Source organism: Hyla sarda, chromosome 4 (genome assembly GCF_029499605.1).
Source record: "Hyla sarda isolate aHylSar1 chromosome 4, aHylSar1.hap1, whole genome shotgun sequence".
NCBI lineage: Eukaryota > Metazoa > Chordata > Amphibia > Anura > Hylidae > Hyla > Hyla sarda.
The window spans coordinates 329,974,438-330,000,782 of NC_079192.1; the positions used below are offsets into that span (position 1 = coordinate 329,974,438).

Sequence of the window (26,345 nt, forward strand, 5' to 3'; positions counted from 1 at the left end):
ATTTAGTCAGGATGCCAACATATACCATGGGGCACTGCAGTGGTTGGAACGTAGTCAGCTTTTGGCTATGCTCAGACCATGTCTCACACATATGTTTATTTAGTGGGGCTCACACAGCAGAGTGCACTATTTAGTCTCTGTAAATATATATTATATACATATATGTTTGGGAAATGGACCAAACATAGTTAAAGGGGTATTCCATTCCGGGCAAAAACATTTTATCCCCTATCCAAAAGATAGGGGATAAGATGTCTGATCACAGGGGGGGGGGGATCCCCGCTGCTGAGACCCCCCGGAGGTTTCCAAAACTGGAGATTCAGCACCCTCATAGAATGTGGGTGCTGCAGGGAAATCGCGGGGGGTCTTGGCAGTGGTACCCCCGCAATCAGACATCTTATCCCCTATCCTTTGGACAGGGGATAAAATGTTTTTGCCCAGAATACCCCTTTTAAAGCTGAATACATTTTGTCCATATAGTGAATGGGCCTGCTGCAGTGTCCCTTTTATTGATGAGATGTTGACATATACCTAGGATAGAATCCTTTAACACTGTGTATCCCTGACCTTAGTGATGACCATCCGCTTTAAGAATCCTGATAAACTCCCAGTAGTTCAGCTTCTCGTGTTAGGGGGTGGTATATAGTGCAGGCCGACATAAGAACCCAAAGCTCCATCTTCATTGTGTTTTTTTTTTCTTTTCTCCCGAACCTTTGGTAGAACAGGTTGTCTTCAGTTGTCTAACTTATTTTCTAGTGTTTTCCATGCTTATTTTTTAGGTTTAGTATTAATGATCTTTTTGGTTAATAATTCTTTCTTTACTCTCTGGATTTTTGTCTTCTTCTTTCTACTGTGTTTTCTTAAAGGGGTACTCCACTGGCCAGCGTTCGTAAGTAAATGTTCTGAATGCTGTTTTCGGGCTATGGGGGTCGACCACGCCCCTCGTGACATCACGGCCACTCCCCCTCAATGCAAGTCTATGGGGGGTGGAGAACCCCTTTAATTCTAGGCTGAACCCAGGCCCGTACATTTGCATGACGTGCACCAGACGAGAGCCTGGATACTGGATACTGCACTGGATACTGGCGTGCCTTACGGCCTGTACCCAGTGTACAGCAAAATCTGAACACACCGGCACCAAATAGAGGAAGAGGACCTCTAGTGATGGACAATATGAGGAAGGATTTTTATTAAAACAAGCATGATTTTTTTTTTATAACAGTATATTAAAAACATTATAAATAAGCTATTCTTGCTATGATATAAAAAGTTTTATCTGATGACAGTGCCCCTTTTAACCCTCTGTGCTCTATTTATGTTAATCGTTTACTTATACTCCCTAGCATTTAGTTTTCATTTTCAGATTGACTTTTTTTGTGTCCTCTATTTACCGTAGTTTTTCCATATTCTGGGCATGCACACTATGCACCCAATGCCCTATTTGGCATTTGTTTTTTGTGTCCCTTATCGGCCCTTGGTGTTCAGGTTTGTGTCTGTATAAACCCCACTCATTCTCTAGGTTCACTTGTGTTAAAATATATTTTACTTCCTTGAGTTGATCTTCAGCTCTTGTTACAAGTACTTCCTTTCAAGTCTGTGATGTTTGATGCCATCTTCTGGTCATCTATGTGTATTACACTGTAGATTGTATATTACAGTTTTATTAGGTTCCCTGAATACACCAATTTTTGGTTATATTGGATTTTGACCCTCTCAAAGTACAGGAGAAAGACAGCAGAGTGCAAAATGCCCCTTTCTGGGCAGAAGTGAACTGTTTTACTGCAGGGACTACAGATCTTGGGATCCATCTACAAGTCCTCCTTCAACCAGCATTTTACCTGGGTAAAAGACTCCTTTTAATAGGCATACATACAGCAAATGAAAGACTAAAGAGTACCTATCATGAACTCATCCGTCCCTAATTGCCCCCTATTTGTCCCTGACTCTAATCCTACTTTTTTTTAAATAATTTTTTTCCTAAAACCCCTTTTCCTACCTTTCCCTTGCTCAATTAACTGTTGTCTGTGAGAGCGGAAGGGGGAGTGGCCCAGCTGGTGTGATGTCAGCCTGCCTGGGCTCACTTCTGCCCTTCTTTCTCACTGCAGACCAATTTGTAATCAAGGTTAGCTTGCAGTGTCCCCGACGCTGCGGGTCACATTATAACCATGGGGGGGGGGGGGGGGGATGGGGTTGGCTTGTGGTGTTGCCTGGGCTCCGGGCCACCTTATAACCATTGGGGAGGGGGGGGTGGCTTGCGGTATCACCAGGGCTGTGGGCCGCCTTGCAACCTCGGGGGGAGGGGGAGGTGCCGTCGGGCGCTGCGGAAATCAACAAAGGAGAAAGCTTTTGACTTCATATCCCGTCCTCATATATTGTTGTCATATCCCAACCCCATATCCCGTCCTCATATGCCGACCTCCTATCCCGACCATCCCGTCCTTCTATCTCGACCTCCTATCCCCACCTGTAATATGTGCAACAGGTATTGAAATATCTCCAGCCGTTTGGAAGTTATGCAGTAACATTTATTTCCCATTGACTTGTATGGGGACTTTAAACAAAAATCCCGACCCTGGCAAATGGGGGTGAGTAAGGGTTAAATCACCTATCCTATGTTTGTTGACATATAAGTAACATGTGTGCCAAGTTTCATGTTAAAATCTTTAGCCGTTTGGACGTGATGCTGGAACATACACACACACACACACACACACACACATACATACTTACACACACACGCGTTGTTTTATATAGATAGATAGATAAAATAGGTACTTAATAGGGGTACAACTTTGGGGTCCTTACATTAGGTCAGGTTGTTTTTTTTTTTTTTCGTTTTTTTTTCTTTTCTTTGCTTCCATGTTCCGCGCCCCCTATTACAGAAAGCTATGTTGAATATAAGGAAATTGCTGGTGGTATGCTTTTGACTGAATTAGTTGTGCAGAACCCTCCAGTAGTACCCACTGATGTGTGATAAACAGAGGGGAAGATTTATCATTGCCTTCCTGACATTTTATTGGCTGAAATTTTGCACGATTTCAAAATAGATAACTTTGGCAAAAGTGACTGTGAAAAGCAATGCTTCATTCTTGACTATGTATGTAGTGCATGAGATTTATTAACTGTCTTTTAAAAAAAAAAAAAAAAAAAGCGCAAAAAAATGAGCAAACATTAAAAAAAATAAATAAATAAAAACGCAAATTCATTCCACTTCTGCCTTGCCTTAGAAAAATGACATCCTATAGCAAGTTCTGAGGTGATTTTTAATTTGTGCAAAATGTATTAAAGTCTGATTAATTTGGACACATATTGATAGATGTGCCCCAGAGTGTCTTTATAGGACCGCTCTTGTATCCTTCCAGCGCAAAACTCAGAAACTGAAGATAATACATGGTGGTACCTGTGCTATGAGGTTTATTATTGACTTTCATATTATTATTTGCTTAAATGCCTTTTTCTTTATTGCTCCAGTGGGATCTGGTCTGTGACAATGACTGGAAAGTGCCATTGACCTCCTCGCTCTTCTTCCTGGGGGTGCTGCTTGGCTCATTTGTATCGGGACAGATGTCAGACAGGTAAACTGCTTTTCCATCAATGTGGTATGATCACTAAATAAAAATTAATCTGCATATAAATATCTTAAATCCCTATTGACACAATGGATTTTGACACAGAATCTGTGCCAAATCCATGTGAATACTGCCCATAATATGCCTCCCACAGTTTTTTTTTTTTTTTCCCCCCGCTGAACTCCGTTAAAATACTGGACAGCCGATGGACTCAATTTAAAGGGGTATTCCAGTAAAAAACTTTTCTTTCATATCAACTGTTCATACTTCTATTAAAATATCTTAATCTTAATCCTTAATCCAGAATTTATCAGCTGCTGAAGCTGAGTTGTTCTTTTCTGTCTGACAACAGTGCTCTCTGCTGACACCTCTGCTCTGAACAGTTCCTGAGACACGTCTCCTTTACAATATGGCCTTAAAATGTTGTGCCCCAATTAAAATGATAGCATCTGTTCATAGCTATTGCCCCTAGGATATGAATGTTTGGGTTCTTCTATGGGCGGACGGAATTTCTAAGATGAGAAATTCTGAGGCAGCCTGCCTCCCATTGTCTTCAATGAGAGCACTGTTGTCAGACAGAAAAGAACAACTTAACTTCAGCAGCTGATAAGTACTGAAAGGATTAAGATTTTTTAATAGACCAAATCGGTTTAACTTTCTGAAGCCAGTTGAGATATATTATATAAAAAAGTTTTTTGTTTTTTTTACTGGAATACCCCTTTAAGTCATTGGGATCCGTTGGGACCTGGTGGTGTCAGTTGGCCTGTTTAGAGTCCATTCGCACACAAAAATGAGAGCCAATCAGACACTGAATGAGAACAAGAGACTTTTCACATGACAAGGCATTTGTTCACTAAAAAAAATTGGCACTGTACAATTAGACACGGGGCTAACCTGCCTCTAAATCCTTAGTCTAGCAATCGGAAATATTCCGCCAAAATCCCATGGTACTGCTCACATTTCTGATGTGTTTTGAAGTACTTTATGCCACACTGTGCACACATTTTTTTGGCACACTATGGGGAGATTTATCAAACCTGGTGCAGAGGAACAGTGGCGCTGTTGCCCATAGCAGCCGATCAGACTCCAGCTTTCATTTGCTGTGCCCCACTCTTTCTCTGCACAAGGTTTGATACATCTCCTCCTATGGGCCTCACCTAAAAAGTACCTAGAAAGAAAACTATATTCTTTTCAATAGCAACCAGTCAGAGCTTTTTTTTTTTTCTTTCTTAAACTGATCTGCTAAAAATGAAAGCTGAGCTCTAATTGGTTTCTGTGGGCAATAAAGACAATTTTGAAGAGTGAAGAAACCATACCGATTGGCGCCCCTTCACAATATGGATTCTCTGCCGGTAGATATTTCGGTCGGAGATTTTTTTTTTTTACCGGCAACTGAATTTTACAGCAGAAGTTTAGCGAGTGCACAATGCAGCAGAATCTCATTGAAGACAATGGGAGGCAGGCTGCCTCAGAATTTCTCAGTTTAGAAATTCCGTCATGTGAATGGGCCCATAGAGGAACCCAAACATTCAAATCCTAGGGGCAATAGCTATGAACAGATGCTATCATTTTAATTGGGGCGCAACATTTTAAGGCCATACTGTAAAGGAGACGTGATACATTGATTCGGAGAACACGAGAATGTATCTGTCTTTCACCTCCCGCACAAGGTATCACCCTTTGTATCTGTTCAGGTGTAGAACATCATGTGGAAATGTCACTCAGAATACTGTAATGTTAGTGTTGTTCTACAACATGTTGTATAAAACATTTGACATTCTGGAGTTTTGCATAAAGTGACATTTTTGTCTAACACCATGTTCACAGGTTTGGCAGGAAGAAGGTCCTCTTTGCTACTATGGCAGTGCAGACCGGGTTCAGTATAGTACAAGTTTTCTCTGTCAACTGGGAAATGTTTACTGTGCTGTTTCTTATTGTTGGGATGGGACAGATCTCCAATTACGTGGCAGCTTTCATACTTGGTAAGATGTTCTTATACACAGTGCTATGTGTTTGGACATAGGTAGTTTTTCTTTATCCCCCCTAAGGGTACGTTCACACGGACAGATGCACAGCGTATTTTGATGCTGCGGATCCACTGATAATGGACCCCCTACATTGTGCCTCAAGCTGTGTCTGCTCGTAGCAGTCCATCGTCGGCGGATCCGCAGTGTATAATACGCTGCGGATCCGTCCGTGTGAACGAGGCCTGAGGGTCTTTTCACACGTACAGTACCCTGCGCATATTTGATGCTACAGATTTACATTTAAATCTGCAGCTTCAAATATGCTGCATCAAATATGTGCAGGACACTGTACGTGTGAATACACCCTGAAAGAGAAACTGTCTTAGATGCCCTTGGCAACCAGTCATACCAACTTTTATTTTAAGTGATCAATATCCAAAATTAGACTATATTAGACAAAATTAGCTGTAATTGGTTGTTATGGGCAACAAAGAAAGATTATCTATTAGCAGTTTTTATTTATTTCCCCCATTGTCTACCTTGTAGTATCTTTATTATATGGAAATACACAGACTTCTTCCCCCCCCCACAGAGGCCTATTTTACAGAATACCTGGACTGTAGTCACATCTGCATCGCTTTCTTTGTTAGGATTTGGTAATTGTGAAGAGGACCTTATCTAGGATATACTGTCCTTTATTTGTACAGATGTAACGACAGGGACAGTTGCCCTATTCTTGTCAGTCTTTTGACTCTTAGAGGGTTTTACCACTCCAGGCGCTAACTTGGGGTATTCCCAACTCTGTTCTTGGCTCTGGCAGCTGTATGATCTTAGTAGTCCTCTCCATTATATCTGATTATGTATGATCTTAGTCCTCTCCATTATATCTGATTATGTATGATCTTAGTCCTCTCCATTATATCTGATTATGTATGATCTTAGTCCTCTCCATTATATCTGATTATGTATGATCTTAGTCCTCTCCATTATATCTGATTATGTATGATCTTAGTCCTCTCCATTATATCTGATTATGTATGATCTTAGTCCTCTCCATTATATCTGATTATGTATGATCTTAGTCCTCTCCATTATATCTGATTATGTATGATCTTAGTCCTCTCCATTATATCTGATTATGTATGATCTTAGTCCTCTCCATTATATCTGATTATGTATGATCTTAGTCCTCTCCATTATATCTGATTATGTATGATCTTAGTCCTCTCCATTATATCTGATTATGTATGATCTTAGTCCTCTCCATTATATCTGATTATGTATGATCTTAGTCCTCTCCATTATATCTGATTATGTATGATCTTAGTCCTCTCCATTATATCTGATTATGTATGATCTTAGTCCTCTCCATTATATCTGATTATGTATGATCTTAGTAATCCTCTCCATTATATCTGATTATGTATGATCTTAGTAATCCTCTCCATTATATCTGATTATGTATGATCTTAGTCCTCTCCATTATATCTGATTATGTATGATCTTAGTCCTCTCCATTATATCTGATTATGTATGATCTTAGTTGTCCTCTCCATTATATCTGATTATGTATGATCTTAGTTGTCCTCTCCATTATATCTGATTATGTATGATCTTAGTCCTCTCCATTATATCTGATTATGTATGATCTTAGTAATCCTCTCCATTATATCTGATTATGTATGATCTTAGTCCTATCCATTATACAGTCTCTCCCTATATAAGAAAGCAGAGACTGTACTCTGTGAAGGGTTCTTGTAGATCTAATTGAGTGTCATACAGGTTATACAGGTAATAGTGGTGAAGCATGACCTAGTCATTGTCACGGTGCTGCTGCAGGTGCCACAGGCCTACATATAGTGGGTGGTAGCACCAACAGTGAATAAATGTTCTGTTGTTCTACCCAATGTAGAGGTCATAGTATGTAAGTGCTGGGTGGAAGGACGTGGGAGGATTCCAGCCAAAGCTTAGTGTACCATGGTGGCTATCTTTTTCCTTTTACTATCCTGTATATTTAATTTATCTGATTATGTGATTCAGTATCTTCCTATTCTTTATATAAAAGGATATCACCTTTCCAGTAAATATAACTTTTTACTTTCTTTAAAATAGGGACAGAGATCCTGGGCAAGTCAGTTCGCATTTTATTCTCCACGCTGGGTGTGTGCATTTTCTATGCTATTGGATACATGTTGCTGCCGCTGATCGCGTACTTTATCAGAGATTGGCGCTGGCTGCTGCTGGCTCTCACCGTTCCTGGCTTGTTCTGTATTCCTCTGTGGTGGTAAGTTTCCTACTGACTTTACCCTCAATACGAGAGCTTTATTATAATGCAGATGAAATAGGGAACTTCTCCACATTTTATTTAGACTAATGCCGGTAACCCTCCCCCATTATCTTAGTAAGATTCATATAAAAATACAATCCATAGTCATGATATCTGAGTGCAAATTACAGGTAACATTGTTGGCCTGCTAATTGTAGTGTATTAGGGTCTATTCACACGTACAGTATTCTTCGCAGATTTGATGCGCAGGATTAGAAGCTGTGCTCAGTCATTCAGTTTACATTGAAATCTGCAGCAGAAAATCCTGCGCATCAAATCTGTGCAGAATACTGTACGCGTGAATAGACCATTAAGGGTCAATACTATCGCCATGAGCCATAACAGAGAGTTTAGTAGGATATTAGTAGTAGAATCCCCTCGTGGCAAGTGAACAAATGGGTTTAAACAACTTAGAGTGGTACTCCGGCCCTAAAACATCTTATCCCCTAATCCAAAGGATAGTGGATAAGATGTCTGGTGGGGGTCCCGCCGCTTGGAACCCCCGCAATCTCTCATGCAGCACCCACCCAGTCATGCCCCCTCCCATAGACTTGCATGGAGGGGGCGGAGCATGACATCACACGAGGTCGGAGTCGTGATATCACGATACTCGGGCCCCGTAGTTGTGAGGCTTCAGACTCGGAGCCTCCAGCGCTGGCGTGCAGCTCACACAGGTGGGTGCTGCATGAGAGATTCGGGGGTCCCCAATGCCGTTTCTTCTCAACTATCCCAGACCCCCTACCTTTGCTTGATTGATACTTTTGCAATCCTTTGTCACTTTCAGGGATGGGACGTCAAAGGCGCTGTCAATCAAGTCAAGGGGGTGGAATAGTGGAGGAGAGTCTAAGCACTTACAGCAGTGTCTCCCAACCAGGGTGCCTCCAGATGTTGCAAAACTACAACTCCCAAGATGCCTGGACAGCCTTTGGCAGCCTTTTGCTGTCCAGGCATGCTGGGAGTTGTAGTTTTGCAATACCTAGAGGCACCCTGGTTGGGAAACACTGACTTACAGTAATTGTCCACAGTGTAGATACCGGCACTGTCTGCAGGCTTCTGCCAATAATGACTCTGCTCCTTGCACACTAAAACAGACCCTCTCCTCACAGATGGTGCGCTCAGCAACAAACAGGTAATAGTCTACAGTGTAAATCCAAATGACAAAGCATGAAAAATGAAAAAAGCAGCACTCACCACAGAGGTCATTCGTACAGGCGTTGATCTTGGGTTACATGGTCAGATGTCAGAACAACGGGAGTTGTAACTAAGGTCTTTATTAATAGAAACTTAATAGGCAGACCTAAAAATACTTTAACCCCTTAACAACCAGGGCAATTTTCATTTTTGCACTTTTTCCTACTGGCCCTATAATAGTCATAACTTTTTTATTTTTCCATCTACAGGACCAATTCATTTCATTTTTCCATAACATATGCTCCAAAAAATAATAATAATAATTTGTGAGGTGAAATTGAAAAAAATAATGCAAATTTGCTAGTTTGGTTTAGTTTTCTTGACATTGTGGTAAAACTAAGGTTATTTTGATACTTAAGGTTGGCCTGATTACAGCAATACCAAATTTTTACAGTTTCCGTCATGTTACTAATTTAAAAAAATTCTGAACTTTTTAGTATTTTTTATTTAATTTCTATTTTCTTACCCTAATAACTTTTTTATTTCTCGGTCGGCTCCATTGGGGGACACAGAGAGAGTAGGTATATCTTGCTACCACTAGGAGGCTGATACTAGGCAAAGAAAGTTGGCCCTTCCATGCAGTGTATACCGTGCCTACTGACCCTGAGCTAATCAGTTTTAGATTAGTGTCAGTAGGAGGCAGACACAGGTCTGGAGTTCTCCAGACCTGGTCTTCTTTTTTTATTTTATAGCGAGGGCCTCTTTTTAGGTTTTCTCCTTTTTTATTTTCTTGTTTTTAGGTGGGTATTCAGGAGCATGGCGCTACCTGTTCCCCCATATGCGGCTAAGTGGCTCAGGGCATAATGAATGCACCGTTAACCCCTTCCTGCCAATGGACAGCACCTGGGGTTGCACCTTGGGTTAGGGTCCCCCTATCTTCCCTTCTCGTCATGCTGTCTCAGCCTGACATGACGCAGGTGACCATAGCTGGCTGAAGACATCTTAGGTGGGTATGGCTGTATACAGGGTGAGTTTTTCCCCCCCCTCTCCTCCCCTCCCCTCATCTTTCCTAGGCTGTTTAGGCTTCTAACTTTGCATTTGGTGAGCAACTTATATCTGGGGCCCCAGGCGAAGTTTTCATCATTTATTTATTATCTTTTTGGGGGGGACAGCTGGGTGTAGGACAGTAGTGCTCTTCTGTCAGCATTTCTTTTCTTTTTTTAGGGGACTTTAACCCCTTAAGGACACAGGGGGTATGGGTACACCATGGCTCCCTGATGCATACCTGTACACCCGTAGGAATTTCAGTCCCTTCCGGGTGGGGACCAGACCAGGATGACTGCTGATATCTATTAGTAGGCATCCCATGCAAATGCCCTGGGGGTTCCTGAGGCCCCCCCATGTCGGCGATCGTCGCAAATCGCCGGTCAATTCAGACCGGCGATCTGTGGCGATTGCGGGTCATACGGGTCTCCGGTGACCCGGAAAAATAATGGGGATCGGGAGTGTCCAAGAATGCCACCTCACTCCTATCCCTGCTATTGGTCGGTCAGAAGCAACCGACCTATAGCAGATCGGGGGCGGGGGAGTTAAAGTTTGGTTCCCCCGTTCTGCCCACCCACAGTAATGCGGGTAGAACGGGGGAACTGTCCGGTGATCGGTGACGTGTGGCGATGACATGCGGCTGGCTCCCTGGTGCGACGTGCTGCAGACTACAAAAGCCGGTGAGTTGCCTACCAACATCTGGAGGGCTACAGTTTGGGTACCACTGTACAGTGATCTCTAAACTGGCCCTCTAGATCTTGCAAAACTACAACTCCCAGCATGCCCACACAACAGTTTGCTGTCTGTGCATGCTGGGATTTGTAGTTTTGTAACATCTGGAGGGCCACAGTTTGGAGATCACTGTGCAGTGGTTTCTAAACCGTGGCCCTCTAAATCTTGGAAAACTAAAACTCTCAGCATGCACGAACAGCAAATGGCTTTCTCGCCATGCTGGGAGTTGTAGTTGCATACCTCCAGCTGTTGTATAATCTCCCAGCATGCCCTTCGGTGATCAGTACATGCTGGGAATTGTAGTTTTGCAACAGCTGGAGGCACACTGGTTGGAAAATACTTAGTTAGTTAACAGAACTTAACTGAAGGTTTTCCAACCAGTGTGCCTCCAGCTGTTGCAAAAGTAAAACCCCCAGCATGCACGGTCTGTCAGTGCATGTTGGGAGTTGTAGTTTTGCAACAGCTGGAGGTTTTGTCCCCCATGTGAATGTACAGGCGGGTTTACAGTGAGTTTCCTGCTTCAAGTTTGAGCTGCAGCAAATTTTCCGCCGCAGCGCAAACTCCTAGCGGGAAACTCGCGTAAACCCCCGAATGTGTGAATGTACCCTAAAAACACTACACTACACTAACACATAGTAAAGGGTAAAACACTACATATAACCCCCTTACACTCCCCCCCAATAAAAATTAAAAACGTACGGCATTGTTTCCAAAACGGAGCCTCCAGCTGTTGCAAAACAACAACTCCCAGCATTTCCGGACAGCCACTGACTGTCCAGGCATGCTGGGAGTTTAGCAACAGCTGGAGGCACCCTGTTTGGGAATCACTGGTGTAGAATACCCCTATGTCCACCCCTGTGCAATCCCTAATTTAGTCCTCAAATGCGCATGGCGCTCTTTCACTTTGGAGCCCTGTCGTATTTCAAGGAAACAGTTTAGGGCCACATATGGGGTATTTCCGTACTCAGGAGAAATTGCATAAAAAATTTGGGGGGCTTTTTAACCCTTATGAAAAAGAAAAGTTGGGGGCTACAGCAGCCTGTTAATGAAAAAAAAATTAAAAAAATTTACACTAACATGCTGGTGTTGCCCCATACTTTATGGTAAAAGGGAAAAAAAGACCCCCAAATTTTGCAATTTCTTCTGAGTACGGAAATATCACATATGTGGATGTAAAATGCTCTGCGGGCACACAACAAGGCTCAGGAGTTATAGAGCGCCATGTACATTTGAGGCCTAAATTGATGAATTGCACAGGGGTGGCTGATTTTACAGCGGTTCTGACATGAACACAAAAAAATACCCACATGTGACCCCATTTTGGAAACTAAACCCCTCATGGAACGTGACAAGGGGTATAGTGAACCTTAACACCTCACAGGTGTTTGATGAATTTTCGTTAAAGTTGGATGGGAAAACAAAAAAAACAAAAAAAATTTTAACTAAAATGCTGGTTTTACCCTACATTTTTAATTTTCACAAGGGAAAATAGGAAAAAAAGCCCCCCAAAATTTGTAACCTCATTTCTTCTGAGTAAGAATATACCCCATATGTGGATGTAAAGCGCTCTGCGGGTGCACTATAATTCTCAGAAGAGAAGGAGCGCCATTGGGATTTTGGCTAGAAAATTTGTCAGGTATTGAAGGCCACGTGTGTGTACAAAGCCCCCCGTAGTGCCAGAACAATGGACCCCCCCTCCCACATGTGACCCCAATTTGGAAACTACACCCCTCACGGAATGTTGTAAGGGGTACAAGTGAGCATTTACGCCCCACAGGTGTCTGACAGATTTTTAGAACAGTGGTCCGTGAAAGTGAAAAATGTAATTTTTCATTTGCACAGCCCACTGTTCCAAAGACCTGTCAAACGCCAATGAGGTTTAAATACTCACTGCACCCCTTATTAAATTCTGTGAGGGGTGTAGTTTCCAAAATGGGGTCACATGTGGCGGGGTCCACTGTTTTGGCACCATGGGGGGCTTTGTAAATGCACATGGCCCCCGACTTCTATTCCAACCAAATTTTCTCTCCAAAAGATCAGTGATGCTCCTTCCCTTCTGAGCATTGTAGTGCACCAGTAGAGCACTTGATGTCCACACATGGAGTATTTCCATACTCAGAAAAAATGGGGTTACAAATTTTGGGGGGCATTTTCTCCTATTACCCCTTGTAAAAATGTAAAATTTGGGGAAAAAACAGCATTTGCACCTCCAACTTTAACGAAAAGTCGTCAAACACTTATGAGGTGTTAAGGCTCACTGTACCCCTTGTTACGTTCCTTGAGGGGTGTAGTTTCCAAAATAGTAGGCCATGTGTTTTATTTTTTTTAATATATTTTTCTTTTTTTTTGCGGTTCTGGCACCATAGGGGCTTCCTAAATGTGACATGCCCCCCAAAAACAATTTCAGAAAAACTCACTCTCCAAAATCCCATTGTTGCTCCTTCCCTTCTGAGCCCTCTAGTGCACCCACAGAACACTTCACATACACATATGAGGTATTTCCTTACTCAAGAGAAATTGGGTTACAAATTTTAGGGTGATTTCTCTCCTTTTACCCCTTGTAAAAACTCAAAAACTGGGTCTACAAGAACATTTGAGTGTAAAAAAATGGAGATTTTTAACTTTTTTTTTTCCTTCACTTTGCTGCTATTCCTGTGAAACTCCTAAAGGGTTAACACACTTTCTGAATGTCCTTTTGGATACTTTGTGGGGTGCAGTTTTTATAATGGGGGTCATTTATGGGGTATTTCTAATATGAAGGCCCCTCAAAACCACTTCAAAACTGGTCCCTGAAAAATTCAGATTTTAAAAATTTTGTGAAACATTTTTAAATTGCTGCTGAACTTTGAAGCCCTCTGATGTCTTCCAAAAGTAAAAACATGTAAACCTTATGATGAAATATGCTAAATTTTCAAATTTTTCATCACATTTTGGAATTTTTCACCAAGAAATGATGCAAGTATCGACAAAATTTTACCACCAACATATAATAGAATATGTCACGAAAAAAAAATCTCGGAATCAGAATGAAAAGTAAAAGCATCCCAGAGTTATTAATGTTTAAAGGGACAGTGGTCAGATGTGCAAAAAATACCCAGGTCCTTAAAGGGTTACTCCGGCGCCAAGACCTTTTATCCTCTATCCAACCCCCGTGATCTTGCACCCCGTTAGAATCAGTCCCCAGAGCACGTTCGCTCCGGGTCTGATTACTGGCGATCACGGGGGCTGGAGCATTGTGACGTCACGGCCCCGCCCCGTGTGATGTCAAGCTCCGCCCCCTCAATGCAAGCCTATTTGAGGGGGCGTGACAGCTGGCTTCCTTAGCTGGCAGACAGGAGGCTACCAGCTGATCTCTTGTTGCCATAGCAACCAACGCCGACATGTGATGGTATCGCTGCGCCACCCTTGGTAAACAGTGGGAGCGCGCTCCCCCTCTCAACACCATAGATGCTGTGATCGGGATTGATCATAGCATCTATGGGGTTAATTCTGCCAGGTCCAGCGCGTTTGCAGCCCCGGTAGCTGCGGTGGGACCCTGGCTGTGATTGACAGCCGGGTCCCGCCGATGATCTCCTGCACTGCCCGCGGCAGTGTAGGAGATCGCTAGGACGTATGCATACGTCCCAGTGCACAAACATGTTGGGTGCTGGGGATGTATGCATACGTCCTATAGGGGGAAGGTGGTTAAGAGAACTAAAAGGGGTACTCTGGTGGAAAACAATAAAAAAAATATATATATATTTTATCAACTGGTGCCAGAAAGTTAAACAGATTTGTAAGTTTCTTCTATTGAAAAATCTTAATCCTTCCATTACTAATCATCTGCTGTATGCTCCACAGGAAGTTCTTTTCTTTTTGAATTTCCTTTCTGTCTGACCACAGTGCTCTCTGCTGACACATCTGTCCATGTCAGGAACTGTCCAGATCAGGAGAGGTGTTCTATGGTGATATGCTTCTTCTCTGGACAGTTCCTGACATGGACAGAGGTGTCAGCAGAGAGCACTGTGGTCAGACAGAAAAGAAATTCAAAAAGAAAAGAACTTTCTGTACAGCATACAGCAGCTGATAAGTACTGAAATGATTAAGATTTTATATAGACGTAATTAAAAAAAATTAGATTTAAAAAAAATGTGTCCTCCGGAGTACCCCTTTTAAACATTTAGATGAATGTTACCTGAAGGGACAAGCTTTGTCTGGATCAGCTGACAATTTCTTCTATATTAATGGGCCAGACCCTTATCTCTAGCTATTGAAATAAGCATGTGTGTTCAGCCAAACAAAGCTAATATATTTATTGGGGAGAGACAGCTGTCACCCAGTAGGTCATTTCCCAGTGGTCCCATTATGGTAGTATGAGCTAAGCTCAGAAGTCACATAAAGGTTCCCAGTTCTGATTTTTCCAGCCCACTAGATATACATTCTGGTCTGCCTGTTTAACAGGAATAGTCACTCACTTATGGGTAAATGGCTTTTAATTATTTTCCAAATGCTCACACCGACCCTGAGCTATCAATGTATCTGTGTAGTCTACAGCATTGACAGTGCTGGTTGGTTATATGCACATATTTTGCCCTTTTTTTTTTTTTTTTTAAGTGAAATGTATTTTTTTTTCCTACATGGGCTCAGATCTGCAATGCTAAATACAAAAGCCAGATATGGTACAAAGTGCCTTGTGTGATCACGCCTATGTATTTAATGTGCATTAACATACATGTGAACACCTTATACCTGCATTGACTTATTATGTTACATCAGCATAAGGGTGCATTCACACCCCAGTTCTTTAATACGGTGACCGGATCCGGCTGGGAGATGTAAAAACCGGACTGAAAACCGTGACCGTTTTCAGTCCAGTCACAAAACCAGATACGGGGCAATAATGAGCCATTCGGAGCCACTATCTGACTCCGGTCAGCTCATTCAAAGAATGGGGTGTGAGTCGGGTCCAGCTAGGATACGGCAGCACACTGTTTTTACATCTCCCAGCCGAATCCAATCACTGTATTAAAGAATCGTGGTGTGAATGCACCCTAAGAGAGAGAGATTATTAAGAGGTGTGAGCATTCTGGGCCTCAAGAAGTTTCATGTTGATGACAGTTTTTAGCTGTGCATGGTTTGATGACACACCCCTTGCATGTACCACGTTGCATGTCCCAGGACACACGGTTTGATACCAGTATCAGCTCTAGAAATGTGGCTGCTACCCTCCTGTGCCATTTAATTTCCCCTTGATCAACACCTGTGCCATTTCATTACCCCCTGTGCCATTTCTTCCCCTCTCCTTTCATCAGCCTCTGTGCTATTTCACCCTCCCTTCATCACCCTCCTCCACCACTTCATCACCCCCTGTGCCATTACAATTCACCCCCCCCCCCCCCCAATCCTCTGCGGTGCCACTGCTTTCCTCACCTGGCCTGTGTCCCCTGGTGCGCTCGGCACCTTAGGAGGTCAAATGATCGACATCCTCTGCGTGGCACTGGCGAGTAACGTCCTCCCACTCCACTCCTCGGTGCGAAGTAAGAGGTATCATTTGTCAGTCCTGGCAGCCACCGCTGCTCACTGATTTAAAGTGCCCACAGCCCGTGCTGCTGATCTTGAACAGGCAGCCAGCCCCGTGGCCACTTTAAATCATAGAGTAGTGATGAATGCTGGTGCGGGACCAGACTGTCTAGCAAAACACCTGGAAACTGATGCTGACACTAGTATATCATTGCACCCAGTTTGAAAAGGCTAATATGGCCAGCTGTCAGTTCTGTTCATCAAACCTGTGGTTGGCCTGGGACTTGCAACATAATACAGATGTAAAAAAATGCATCCATATTAGGCTAGTATTAACCCAGCCCTCTGCTCTCATCCCGATCATATCTGATAATTATTACTATTATTTGAATGCTATGAAATTTCTTATACTGTAGGAGTAAATACTGTAGTAACTGCATGGAAATAACCCTGTTTATTCCAGGATCATTCCTGAGTCCCCTCGATGGCTGCTATCACAGGGCAGGATCAGTGAAGCTGAAGAAATCATTAGAAGAGCTGCTAAGAAAAATGGCATTACACCACCTGAGATAATATTCAGCCCCGCGGAGGTGAGCGCTTTTCCATTGGAATTAAATGCAGGAGTTGCATTGAATTAACAGAAAACTCTTACCACATTTCTAGAAGATGATTTCAGCTTTCCTTTGTCGATACTTACTATAGAAATTGGGTACAGTGATATGGCCTAAGCCTGGGGGTTGAGGTAGTGGATTGCACAGACTAGATGGATCAGACACAGTGATATGGCCTATGCCTGTGGGTTGGGGGTAGTGGATTGCACAGACTAGATGGATCAGATACAGTGATATGGCCTATGCCTGTGGGTTGGGGGTAGTGGATTGCACAGACTAGATGGATTAGATACAGTGATATGGCCTATGCCTGTGGGTTGGGGGTAGTGGATTGCACAGATTAGATGGATCAGATACAGTGATATGACCTATTCCTGGGGGGGTTGAGGTAGTGGATTGCACAGACTAGATGGATCAGATACAGTGATATGGCCTAAGCCTGGGGGGTTGAGGTAGTGGATTGCACAGACTAGATGGATCAGATACAGTGATATGGCCTATGCCTGTGGGTTGGGGGTAGTGGATTGCACAGACTAGATGGATCAGATACAGTGATATGGCCTATGCCTGTGGGTTGGGGGTAGTGGATTGCACAGATTAGATGGATCAGATACAGTGATATGACCTATTCCTGGGGGGGTTGAGGTAGTGGATTGCACAGACTAGATGGATCAGATACAGTGATATGGCCTAAGCCTGGGGGGTTGAGGTAGTGGATTGCACAGACTAGGTGGATCAGATACAGTGATATGGCCTATGCCTGTGGGTTGGGGGTAGTGGATTGCACAGATTAGATGGATCAGATACAGTGATATGACCTATTCCTGGGGGGGTTGAGGTAGTGGATTGCACAGACTAGATGGATCAGATACAGTGATATGGCCTAAGCCTGGGGGGTTGAGGTAGTGGATTGCACAGACTAGGTGGATCAGATACAGTGATATGGCCCATGCCTGTGGGTTGGGGGTAGTGGATTGCACAGACTAGATGGATCAGATCAATCACTTTCCCTGTACTGTCTACAGTCGTAGCTGACACAAAGTTTGTTTTTCACAAGGTTTGTTACTTTAATGTTTTTAGATCTTTTAGTCAGCATACAGTACAAATATAAGCATTTCATAAGTTTAAACTTTTGACAAATAAAGTTTATGCAAAGACATAAAGGAGAAGTCTCTTGGTGAAAAACTTATCCTGCGGATAGGGGATAAGTTTTATACCGCGGGGAGTCCGCGGTATATCTATATGGAAGAGTCGTTCGGCTATCTTCGCTCTCCCTTAGAGCTATATGGAGGGGGTGTGGTGAACCCTGCTTCAAGCGGGGGTCGTTACAGTGTTGACCCTTATCAAGACTTATCAAGCGTTGCGAATCTGTAGGCGCTATATAAATAAATAAAATCAAGACTTCTGCAGTTTGCCCTGGAATGCTGGGTATCCGCTTCTGGGCCAGGTACTGGCTGATGACAGCCCATTGTTACATAATCAGTGCTTAGAATTTTTCACAATTTTTATGTCTTTGTTTGTCCACCTTCTTTTTAAGTATTATTCCAAGTTTTCTTAATGGGGTTGAGGTCTGGCAATTTTTTTTGGCCATGAACCTAAAATTTCTGTATTATGTTCAGACACTTTTGCCTTGTGAAATGCTTATACTTGTACATCAGTATTATTAAATCTTTAGTAACATGTATTTATAGAATACTGAAGCAGCAAACTTTCTAGAAACCATATTTGTGTCAGTCTCCAAACTTTTGCCCACAACTGTAGAATCAGAGGTCTGACAGCCATACCTAGAATGATAATACAGGCCTCAGACATTTACATGAAAGGTTATTGGAGGACAGGTGAGGCTGGCTTAGGGTTATTAAGTCATATGGGTAAAGACCTTATTTCCATCTCTTTTCTATGTACATTATATGCTGGGAAAAGCTCACAGACGGCAGCCGTGACAGATGCCAAACAGTTATATATCTTACCCATAGGCTATGGATATGTATTTCTTTTATACAGGATCCTCAACATAGAATACCATAGCCTTTAAAGCTATTCCATGCTTCATATTTTACAGTATTGTAGACCTTCTAATGACAGAAGGACACTCTTCTGGCCTCTATCTGGGTAATTTTACCCTATAAATAGATTTAGCCTGTACATATGGAGCATTTCTGGCATTTTTGACACAGTTTGCTTATCTTAAAGTGCTTGTGTCTGGCTTGCTTATGTGTGACAAACAGACGCTCATTTAAATAAAGAGTGACTGCATGGAACACCAAGGCTGGCACTGATTGGCCCAGCATCCCAGCCTTCCGATTGTCCCGCTCCCCCTGTCAATCATAGGGACGGGTGGTGCCACACCTGACAGCCCTGGTTTCCCCTTATAACCAGGTAATGCTGTGTGGTCAAAAGCGAGAGTAGTGACAGAGACCAGAACAGAAGTGTCAGGGGCCAGAGCATGGATAAGTAACTTACTGATACCAGTTATTATGCCCAGATTCAATGGAAATGTACTTGTATTGGATTGGAGCCTTAACAGCCGGAAGGTAAGTAACAGGGCCTGAGTACAGTGCATTCTAAGACTCTATTACACCATTCAATTCCTGAGAGGTCTCCTGCGTCTTGTTTAGGCATTTATTTATTACAACATCAGTAATAGAATTAAACAGGGCACTCACCAGGATGAAGCTTGCTTCATCTTTCATTTATTACGAAAGCTTCAACAAGTACAAACGTGTTTGGAATACAAGTCTGACAGAAAAAGAGGGAATGGGGGGTTCTTTTACTGAAGTTGTGGATATCCTGGATCTTGTGCTGTAACTACAGTGAGCACCAGTTATTTTGTTGTAACAGGGTAGACTTGCCGTGCCTGTGGTCAAGGGTGATTGGGCATTGCAGTGACAAGTTTTCTTCTACTGTGGGACATTTAGTCATTACATTTGCTTCTATGTTTTTGGATCTGGACTTGATATATATTAAAAGGACATTCATTGAAGATTATGAAGGTATGCATCTATTTGTGAGTTGTACATTCAGAGGATGAAGACCTGTAGAGACCTTCTATTTCTCACAGCTAAAGGTTTCCTAAAAGCAATCCCATGTGAGCCAACTACATAAGAAGCATACATCATTTTTGTGTTCTGATAGTTTGCTAAACATACAATGTAGGTGTCGTGGAGGGCAAGTGACTGTGCCCGAGAACAGTGCTGTTTCAGCATTCTCAGACACCATTACTTCCCCTCCGGCTGTGAGGTCTCTTGCATCGTGTTTAGGTATTTATTTATTCATTACATTTTTAAAATGTAGTTGTAACACATGGACCTGTTCCAGTGCAGGCTCCATCCTCTATTCATTCCGACCATGGCATCGCTCTGTGTAGTAACAGTAGTTCGGTGTCTCAGGCCCTCTTTTCGCTAAGTGACTTTCTCAGCCTTGTCCAATCAGAAGGTGCAATCAGCATCGGCGTGCATGCCTCTCAGAGGTGGGCTATTTAAAATCCGCTATTCCCGCCCAGTCTTTGCCCGTTTTGGGTGACTTTTCCCTGTACTCGATTTTATGTGCGACAAAATTGATGAAAAAACACTATTTTGTAAGTTTTGGGGGCTTCCGTTTTTACGCAGTACATTTTCGGCCAAAAATTACACCTTATCATTATTCTGTAGGTCCATACGGTTAAAATGATACCCTACTTATATAGGTTTGATTTTGTATCACTTCAGAAAAAAATCATGAATACATGCAGGAAAATTTATACGTTTAAAATGGTAATCTTCTGACCCCTATAACTTTTTTATTTTTCTGTTTTCAGGGCGCTATGAGGGCTCATTTTTTGCGCCGTCATCTGAAGTTTTTAGCAGTACCATTTTTGTTTTGATCACTTATTATTCACTTTTTTGTGGTATAAAAAGTGATCAAAAATGCGCTATTTTGGACTTTGGAATTTTTTTGCGTGTACGCCATTGAACAAGTGGTTTAAAAAGCGGTATATTTTTATAATTCGGACATTTCCGCACGCTGCGATACCACATATGTTTTTTTTAAATTATTATTTACACTGTGTTTTTTTTATTCTTGGAAATGCCGGGTGATTCAAACTTTTATTAGAGGAAGGGATAATTGAAAGGGTTAATGATTTTTTTAACACTTTTCTTATGCAATATTATAGCTCCTATAGGGGGCTATAACATTGCATGTACTGATCTTTTACACTGATTGATCCATCTCCATAGGAATGGATCAATCAGTGTTTTCGGCGATTGAATGCTCAAGCCTGGATCTCAGGCTTGAAGCATTCATTCGGTGATCGGACACCACAGGAGAAGGTAAGAAGACCTCCTCCTGTGCTACAGCTGTTCGGGATGCCGCGATTATACCGCGGCGATCCCGAGCAGCTCCCTGAGCTAACCGGCAACTTTCACTTTCGTTTTTAGCCGTGCGGCTCAGCTTTGAGAGCGCGTCTAAAGGGTTAATAGCACGCGGCACAGCGATCAGTGCCGCGCGCTATTAGAGGCAGGTCCCGGCTTCACTATGACGCCCGGCCCGCCGCGCTATGATGCAGGCTCACCGTGTGACCCCGCGTTATATCGCAGGACCGGGACCCAGGACGTACCCATACGTCCTGGGTCCTTAAGAGGTTAAAATAAATGTAAAAAAATATATATTAAGGCTGCACGTTTTTGGGAAAATGTGCGATTGCGATTATGGAGGTAAAAATAGCAATTTCGATATGCGATTGCGATACAATAAACAAATTGTGAAATCCCTCCCATTTCATGTCCAATCCCCTCATTTCATATAGCCAACATAAAATGGGGGGATTGGAGTACTCCAGTGCAGTAAACATATCCCCAATCCAAAAGATAGGGGATACATTTTTTATATTGCGGGGAGTCAGACTGCTTGGACCCCACGCGATGTCCTGCACAGCACCCGGCAGTCCCCAGGAAGGGGGCGTGCCGACTCCCGCAGTAAGTGGCGGCCTACAGTGGCGGCCCCCTCCATGTAGCTCTATGGGATACATGGAGGGGGTATGTCGGCCGTCTCTTTGTGGAGGGATCGGCACACCCCCTTCCTGGGGACTGCCAGGGTGCCATGCAGGAAATTGCGGTGGGTCCCAGCGGTTGGAGTCTCTGCGATCTAAAATGTATCCGTTATTCTTTGGATTGGGGATAAGTTTTACTGCACTGGAGTATGCCTTTAAAATGTCCTCTTCCCCTAAAACTTTCTTATTTTTATGTTATATTTTAATAGTTTGGACATTTATGCATGCAGCGATACCAAATATGTTAATGTTTATTTTTGTTTATTTTATTTGAAAAATGGGGTGATTTAAACTTTTATTAGGGGAGGGGCTTTTTCACATTTATTGCCTTTTTATTTAAAAAAAAAAAAAATTTCCCCACAATTTTTTTTAGTCCTCATGGGGCAGAGTTCTCACACAGTATGTCTCTTGTTGCTGCAGAACTACAACTCCCAGCAGGCACAGGCAGCCAAAAGCTGTAAGGGTATGCTGGGAGTTATAGTTCTGTGACATCTGGAGACACACAGATTGATTTTTTTTTTTCTTGCAGACACTGATCAATGCTGTGCCATAGGAGCCTATAGCACAACAGTGTCGGCGCTCCCTTGCTACAGGCTGCTATTGTAGGGCCGATTGGATAAAAAGGGGTCTCAGCTGATCAGGACCCCGCAGGTTTTGCCGCAGGTGTCCCGATCAGCTCCACTGAGCTACCAGCATTTGTTTTCGGCATTTTAGACACCGCTATCAACTTTTGATCTCAACATCTAAAGGGTTGATGCCCTGCATCACCCGGATAGGTAATATCCAACATTAGCTAGTATAAAGCGAGCTCATTTGCTGAGCTGGCTTCATAGACCCACCGCATGGCTGCGCCGTATACATACAGGGGCTAGACAAGGGAGGGTTGAGTCCCCTCCTCCCAGCGCTGCGCACTGCTGGGAGCAGAAACAGTGAGACACAGGCTGCAGGGGCCGGACTGCACCGCACGGGAGCTGAGCCTACTAGAACCTGGTGACCGGCTCACATCTGCTTGTCTGCTTCTGTGGGGCGTGGCCCAGCCCCTTCAGTGTGCGTCTCACTGTTTCTCCTAATAATCTCAAATTTTCAAAGGGCCAAATCTAGAAAACTAGATGTTATCTAGAGCAGTGTTTCTTAAGCGTGGTCCTCAAGACCCTCTAATAGGTCATGTTTTCAGGATTTCCTTAGTCTTTCTCTGGTAATATAACTGTGGTGATGCCTGATTCACTGACCATAATTATATCACCTGTCAAAGACTAAGGAAATCCATGACCTGTTGGGGATACTTGAGGACCGCGCTTGAGAAACACTGATCTAGAGATGGGGACAATTCCCCCATCAAACAAAAATTGCTGCTCTTCACCAAAATCTTGTGCAGGCCCAGAAGAAGTGCTATCCCTGTTAATCAAGCTGCTTCTGGGGTTACGAGACCTCAGAGATCAGAGAGGTGATGTCGGAAATGCCCAGACTGTCAGTCATGCTGGAGTGGTTACAACCCAGAGTACCGTGACTACATCAGGACCTAGAATGCCTAGTGACTACTTGCTCCTGATCTACATATGGTGCAGGAGACTTTCCAAACATATTTTCTTCACTGTCGCTGCCAGATCCTCTGTCCGTTGAAGCTCTGTGACATGCCCCCCCAGCTCACATAGTACGTATACATTACAACACAGTTTCTTCCGCCTTATATCAAAAGGCTTGATTTTCTTTTCAATAGCTATTGTGGAATGTTTTATGTTGTATTATTTTTATTTTTTTGCCTTTAGCTCAGCACTGTTTAAGGTGGATACATTTGCATATAAAGTATCTTTGCATGTAAAACTGTGAAAAATGTTAGATTTAGAGGTCTTTTAAGTCTGGGGTTGTATGTTTCCAATCACTGATGACAAACAGATTGTGAAAAGTGAGTACCTTTCATTTTGCAGTCTCTAATCTTTAGTTATATACAACCATCTCCCATAGTAGCCCATAGTAAATTTGCCCAGATCTCCATTCCAGTGTGGAATCCATAGGGATCTGTTTCCTTCTCTGAATTACATTTTGCCATCTCGCTGACAGTAGATGTAGTACAAAGTCTGTGGGTAACACTACTGGTGGTCCATCTGGATGTTGTACATTACATAATAGATACATAACAGAAGATACAGTTGTCATACAGTATGTTGCATTTATGCTGAAGGAACTCTGTTGACTTAAAACTTTAGTTGATATTATTCCCTCTCCTAGAATAAGAAACATTGTATGTAGCACTGACTAACATTTTAGAGGCAAAAATTAATTCTGCTTTGCTACATGATATTGTCTTCTCATAGCAATATTGTTATTCCATCCTTTTTAATAAAAGGGCGTAGTTTTTTTTATGAATCATTTGTACATTACTACATTGTTATTTAGTATAGACTTCAGTGTGACCCATGATAAACTATGTTATCCTTTATTTCTTATTGCTTGTAGCTACAAGACCTTAAGGACCAGTCCAACAAAGCATATACATTTTTTGACCTGCTGAAAACTAGAAATATTCGTATTGTCACGTTTTTATCAATCTTTCTGTGGTAAGTGTAAGCATAAATTTAGGACCGCTTTGGCTAAAGACTTTACATGTACGTGCATTTTAATGGTACTGTACTTTACTTTTCATACAAAATTAGAAATTGCTGCATCCTATTTTTCCTAGATTCATAGTTGTTATTGGAATTGTTAGCCCTTGTATTGAGGCAATAATCATGGTGGTCCTATTTAAGTCATACTCCTTGCCAGCAAGTGAGGAATGTCTAAATAGAAATGCCCATTAAATCCTCAGAAATGATTGTTTTAGCCACCACTGGTTTAAAAGGTGTTCCATGTAAAGTGTCCTTAAAGGAAATCTGTCATCAGTCACCTGCACTAACCTGTTGGTACAGATAGATAGTTCAGGTGACATTGATGACAATAGTACTTACCTTGTCCCGTTCCGTGCTGTCATTCTTCGGCTATCATCTTTTGTATCTTCAGCTCCGGGCCCGACTTGACGCATGGGCAGAGCTTAGTGACGTCACCAGCAAACCGCTCCGGTGATGTCATTAAGCTCAGCCCATTCTCAGTCTGGCCCGGAGCTGGAGATACCAAAGAGGATTGCCGGAGAACCACAGCACGGAACGGGACAAGGTTAGTACTTTTGTCATCAGTGTCACCTGCACTACCTGTCTGTACCAACAGGTTAGTGCAGTTGACACTGATGAGTGATTTCATTTAACCCTTTAACGACATAGGACGTAAATGTACGTCCTGATGCCCTGGTACTTGGACCTGGTACCTGATGCCCGCCGGTAATGGTGGACATCCGCAATGGCGCTGATGTCTGCCATTAACCCCTCAGATGCTGTGATCAATACAGATCACGGCATCTACAGTAATGCGGTCGTTAACATGTATGATCGGATCGCCCGCGGCGCTGCCGCGGGGATCCGATCTTCCAGCATGGCAACTAGAGATTCTCTATCTGCTCTGGCCATCATCCTGGAGTCTTCTCTACTGGTCTGACATCAAGCAGACCAGAGAAGATCACCGATAATACTGACCAGTGCTATGCCTATGCATAGCAATGTTCAGTATATGCAATCTAATGATTGCTATAAATAGTTCCCAATGGGGACTATAAAAGTGTTAAAAAAAAATAAATTTAAATGGACCTTTTTTCCCATGTTATCCCAAAAAGCGTCCAACATTGCTGCATTTTTGTGACATCACATTCCAAAAAAATGTATAAAAAGCTATTTAAAAAAATACAGTGATTTTAAAAAGTTACATTTTTTTTAAAGCCGTACAATAATAGAAAAGCATATAACATGGGCATAATTTTAATCATACTGATCCATAATAACGAAAACATGTAACTTTTACCGTAAAGCATACAGCGTGAAAACAAAACCTTCCAAAATTGCGGTTTTCTTTTCAATTTCCCCACATAAATAATCATTTTTTGGTTGCGCCGTACATTTTATGGGAAATTGATTTGTCATTACGAAAGACAACTAGTCATGCATATGGGTCTGTGGATGAAAATATTAAAAAGTTATGATTTTTAGAAGGGGAGAAGGAAGAAACGAAAATGCTAAAATAAAATTGTCTGTGTCCTTAAGGGGTTATAGGGGTATCAGAGCATCAGTTTTTGTTTATTCTGCTCTAGGAGGTGGTGAGCAACATACAGTTGCCTTCCTTGCCCTATTACCACAGGTCCTATGTGCAATGCTTCCAGGTTTAGAGATGTAATGTCATAGACTCACTTAACCAATCAGTGGCTTAAACAGTCACCGCTTCTGCAACTCATTGGCTTAGCAAGTCTATGATGTCACATCCCCGAACCGCACAGCATGGACCAGAGCTCCGTATGGCAAAAAGAGTAAATTCCATTCAGTAGATTTGTTGCAGAAATTTCTTTGAAAACTGATGCCATTT

General features: G+C 42.6%; 1 protein-coding gene across 1 annotated transcript in view; it reads left to right on the forward strand.

Annotated features, from left to right (window-relative positions):
- LOC130369614 (organic cation/carnitine transporter 2-like) overlaps positions 1-26,345 on the forward strand; it is a 57,922-nt gene that overhangs the window by 14,404 nt on the left and 17,173 nt on the right. Inside the window, exons 2-6 of the mRNA XM_056575052.1 lie at positions 3,472-3,575; positions 5,397-5,551; positions 7,649-7,820; positions 16,732-16,858; positions 24,363-24,463. Of these exons, the coding sequence (XP_056431027.1) occupies positions 3,472-3,575; positions 5,397-5,551; positions 7,649-7,820; positions 16,732-16,858; positions 24,363-24,463 (659 nt within the window). The remainder of the gene's footprint in view (positions 1-3,471; positions 3,576-5,396; positions 5,552-7,648; positions 7,821-16,731; positions 16,859-24,362; positions 24,464-26,345) is intronic.